Below are 4,483 nucleotides of genomic sequence, written 5' to 3'. Positions count from 1 at the left end.
AGTTTATATCGACTTTAATAGGATTAGAGATCTCTTATTGGAAGAACTCCTAATTGGAAGTCAAACACACACGCACACAGATATATATATATATATATATATATATATATATGCGTGCACTCTTTTTTTTTTATGCGAATACGTTATTAAGCTTATGATTTAGTAGAATAAATGTAGACATGTTAGTTTTAAACATTGACTTTATTAATCAAATTTAAAAAAAAAAAGGTTGTCCCTATATATATAAAGGGGGGGGGGGGGAGAAAGAGAGAATGCATAGATGTAAGAAAATATAATTTACCATCTCAAATAAATAAATAACAACAGCAGAAACAATTTGAATAACATTCACTAGTATGATCAAGGTAGTAGGTGTACATATAAAACCGAGCAGGCATCCCAAAAGCTACTATAAATTCTTTTCTTTAATGAATAAAAACATAACATATCATATTGCACGTCAAAGTGCTTATGAAAATTGATTATCAATAACTAAATGAATATAAGTTAGAATAGAGAAAAAGCAATTGGTAAAAAAATAAGGAAAAAAAAGAAAGAATTCTTGGTTTAATAATAAGCTAAAGGAGTGAAAACTTGCGAAAATGTCGATTAACGAGAGAGTTAATCGGGAAGCAGCAAATGTAGACTGTAGAGGGCTTTTTAATGTCTAATTTTATTTATAGCGCAACAAAAACAAGAGATCACATAAATTTGGCGAAATAATAAATAGTTGTTTCAACATAATGCCACTTGGCCTTAGGCCGAGTGGTCAGGGTTGCTGCCCTCCAAGTTGGAGGGCAGTTCGAACCCCCACAAATGCATTGTGGGGTATTTCCTTCCTCAATTAAATTTGAGTGCCGAAGACAGTCTTCTTCCTTACCCAAGTGTGAGGAGTAAACATCCCTCGAATATTTGCGAGGGTTAAAATCTGGGCAGCGCTCCATTAGCATTGATGTAAGTTGGTCCCAGTAGTGTGAGGAGCAGACATCCCTCGAATATTTGTGAGGGTTAAAAAGTGTGAGGAGTAGACATCCCTTGAATATTTGTGAGGGTTAAAATCTGGGTAGCCTCTATTAGCATTGATGTAAGTTGGTCCCAGTAATAGTCTGATTTGTAAATATTACTTATAATCTCATGTAATATGAGTTGTAATTTGAGAAATAGACTCATGTAATAAAAAAAAAAACATCATGTCTCCACGTGGCGCTATATAACATGCATTAGGATAGAACTTCCATGACACTCTACGTGACGACTGATGCCTCACTTTTGAAGCCCAATATTTTTTTAACACGAACGGTAACTTATTAGCCCGCACTCGGCAGTTGTTCTTAACGGCTATAAATAGCCAGCGCACAGTCCACCGTTGGATTAAAAATAGATCCAACGATCCAGAATTGATTAAAATTCGACCGTTGGAAGTGAATCGTTGGCTCCGTATAGCTTCATATAGAGACCAAATTCTCTCAATTCTCAACTCCTGTTTCTCACAATCCAAAGAAAGTTTCAGAAAGAGAGACAAGAGATATCTAAAAGAAGAAACAGAAGAAGAAGAAGAAGAAGAATCAGAAATGGCTTCCAGACCCATTGTTCCACGACAAGCTAGAGGTATATTTGATTGCGTTCATTTTTCTTTCTTGTGGGTTCTTTCCAATTCTTTTTGAATTCCCATTTTCTAAAACCCAATAGATGATTCTCGGGAACAATACTTTCCGTTGATACTTTCAATCTGCTTTTTATTTGATACACATTTGTTCCTTTTCTGTTTTGGGCAATTTGTTTCGATGCAATGGGAGATTTGATCCTCGTAGTAACGTTTGATATGTGTTTAAATGATGAGAAAGCTCGAATAAAAGAAAAAGAAAATCTATTTCCTCTTTCTATTGAATAAAATCATGAATCTTTTCTGTTCTTTAGGTTTTTTTTTTGGGGGGGGGGGGGGGGGTCGATCAGTTTATTTTCTTAGCATTCTTTGAGACTCGTTATCAAATTTCTTAGCATAATGATATCAATTGGTTTCTTATAGGTGAGGCAGTTGTAGGAGGAGTAGCAATTAAGCAGCAGAAGAAAGCCGGGGCGGTGGTGGCTGAGGGGAAAAACCGCCATGCACTTAACGATATTGGCAATCTTGTTACTGTCAATGGTGTTGATGGCAAGCCTCAGCCTCAGATCTCTCGCCCCATCACCAGGAGTTTCTGCGCTCAATTACTTGCGAATGCACAAGCAGCTGCTGAGAACAACAAGGTTCAATTTTTAAACCCCTTTTTTTAAGATTTAAATGTTAATAATCTTTTTTTCTTTTTTTAAAAAAAGTTCTGATTTTGACTTCTGGGTATCTTTTGAAATGCAGAAACAGGCTTGTGTTAATATGAACAAATCAACTGTTCTTCTTGATGGGATTGGAGTAGGTAAAAAAGCTCTGCCAGCAAAGCCAGTTCAGAAGAAAGTAACCGTTAAACCAAAGGCTCAGGCTCAGCAGCCTCAGCCTCAGCCTCGGCCTCAGGAAGTGATTGAGCTAAGTCCTGATACAGAGAAGGAGAAGGTTGCTGCGAACAAGAAGAAGAAAGAGGGAGAAGTATCAGCCAAGAAGAAATCACAGACACTTACTTCAGTTCTTACTGCTAGAAGCAAAGCTGCTTGTGGTCTGGCCCAGAAACCAAAAGAACAGATTGTTGATATTGATGCTAAAGATGCTAACAATGATTTGGCTGGTGTTGAATATGTAGAAGACATTTACAAGTTCTACAAGCTAGTTGAGGTGTAATTTTGTTGTTCGGTTTCTTCTTTATATTTTATGTAACAATGGAGCGTCAATATTGACATTTTGTTGAATTGGTGATGCAGAATGAGAGCCGGCCATGCAGCTACATCCATACACAGACCGAGATTACTGAGAGGATGAGAGCTATATTGGTGGATTGGTTGATTGATGTGCATCAGGAGTTTGAGCTTTCTCAGGAGACCCTTTATCTCACCATCAATATAATTGATCGGTTCCTTTCAGTGAAGGTCGTGTCTAGAAGAGAATTACAATTGGTGGGCATGGGAGCCATGCTTATAGCTTCCAAGTATGAAGAAATCTGGGCACCTGAGGTCAATGATTTAGTCCGCATTGCAGATAATGCTTACAGTCATCAAGAAGTACTGGCCATGGAGAAAACTATTCTGAGAAAGTTGGAATGGACCTTGACTGTTCCTACATATTACGTGTTCCTCGTTCGATTCATCAAAGCATCTATTCCTGATCAGGACATGGAGAACACGGTGTATTTTCTTGCTGAGTTGGGCATGATGCATTATGACACATTAATGTTCTCCCCATCAATGGTTGCTGCCTCAGCAGTCTATGCTGCTCGATGCACGCTGAACAGGAGCCCTGCTTGGACTGATACTCTAAGGTTTCATACTGGTTTCTCGGAAACACAGTTGATGTAAGTTATCCATATAGTTCTAGTACAAGTGCAAATAGGTGTTTGATGTTGTTATTTTGACCCATGTCTTTTATTTGTTTTTGATACAGGGATTGCGCCAGACTTCTGGTGTACTTTCACTCGAAGGCATCAGAGAATAGACTCCAGGTCGTTCACAAGAAGTACTCAAGAACTCAGAGAGGATCCGTTTCACTACTTCCACCGGCCAAAAGTCTCTTATCTGGTGATAGATCTGCGGGTGGCCCAATGAAGAACACGGCTTAAATTCTCATTTACTGGAATGCTCCGGTTCTTTAAGTAGATTTTCTTTATTCTTTAAGAGTGCAGAAAACTCAGAAAGCCACTTTCTTTGTGATTTCCTTTAGGATTATACTGATGTAAACTAGACCAGCAAGTAAGTGATAATGTTGCTGGTATTTTGCTGCTACATTGTGACGTAATCAGCAATTCGTAATTGCTGGTCCTTATTCTTTTGTTTCTATAAAAATTCATTTGTTTCTATTAATGAAGGTTCTGTTTGATTGAAAATTATTTATGGGTCTCTGCATCCAAAGAATCAAATTTCTCAAGAAAGCCAATCTCTTCTCCTCTCCAGTGCAACCAAAATGCAATCCTCGATGCTTCCTTGTAACTTGTACTTTTGCTACAAAGCTGTCAAACTGACGCACACTGACGCACATAAATAATGTCACACACTAGCAAGAAATAGTTTAAAACAATGTAATAGTTTCGTGTCTTTTAACACCTTAAAACATGTAGGTTTTGAGCTGTGTGTGTAGGTGCTTTGCCCTCAGTGCAGTGGCAATGACTTTTTAACTCGGTTTCTTCATGGATATTTCCGCCTAAGTGTGACCTGGGTGCTAGTTTTGTGTAGTTTTCAGTATGACATTTCAGTATTATACTATTATGTTTGCTTCACTATGATAACTTGAGAAATGATGTTATGACAGTTTAAGATTTCATATCTGAATAACAACTCATTATGTTTAGCATTTGACATTATGAATTATTGTTATTCCCAACTTATTGTGTACATTTTCCCAATTTAAGCC

The 4,483-nt window shown here is 37.6% G+C and overlaps 1 protein-coding gene across 1 annotated transcript; it reads left to right on the top strand.

Moving 5' to 3' along the window:
* The first annotated feature begins 1,458 nt into the window (after positions 1–1,458).
* On the top strand, positions 1,459–3,889 carry LOC18039537 (G2/mitotic-specific cyclin S13-7). Its single transcript, XM_006430456.2, has 5 exons — positions 1,459–1,608; positions 2,027–2,244; positions 2,351–2,758; positions 2,845–3,431; positions 3,521–3,889. Exons 1-5 carry the CDS (start codon positions 1,572–1,574, stop codon positions 3,693–3,695), a joined length of 1,425 nt encoding a protein of 474 aa, XP_006430519.1. The 5' UTR covers positions 1,459–1,571; the 3' UTR covers positions 3,696–3,889.
* The last annotated feature ends 594 nt before the right edge of the window (positions 3,890–4,483 follow it).

This window comes from Citrus clementina, unplaced genomic scaffold (assembly GCF_000493195.1).
Source record: "Citrus clementina cultivar Clemenules unplaced genomic scaffold, Citrus_clementina_v1.0 scaffold_6, whole genome shotgun sequence".
Classification (NCBI taxonomy): domain Eukaryota; kingdom Viridiplantae; phylum Streptophyta; class Magnoliopsida; order Sapindales; family Rutaceae; genus Citrus; species Citrus x clementina.
Note: the sequence above shows the minus strand (reverse complement) of the source record. Positions and strands in the feature narration are given on the sequence as shown.

Excerpts from the sequence above, each read along its gene's own strand:
- LOC18039537 (XM_006430456.2), top strand. The coding sequence starts at position 1,572 with ATGGCTTCCAGACCCATTGTTCCACGACAAGCTAGAG. Across the intron at positions 1,609-2,026 it reads TGTTCCACGACAAGCTAGAG|GTGAGGCAGTTGTAGGAGGA; the intron begins GTATATTTGATT and ends GGTTTCTTATAG. Across the intron at positions 2,245-2,350 it reads CAGCTGCTGAGAACAACAAG|AAACAGGCTTGTGTTAATAT; the intron begins GTTCAATTTTTA and ends TTTGAAATGCAG.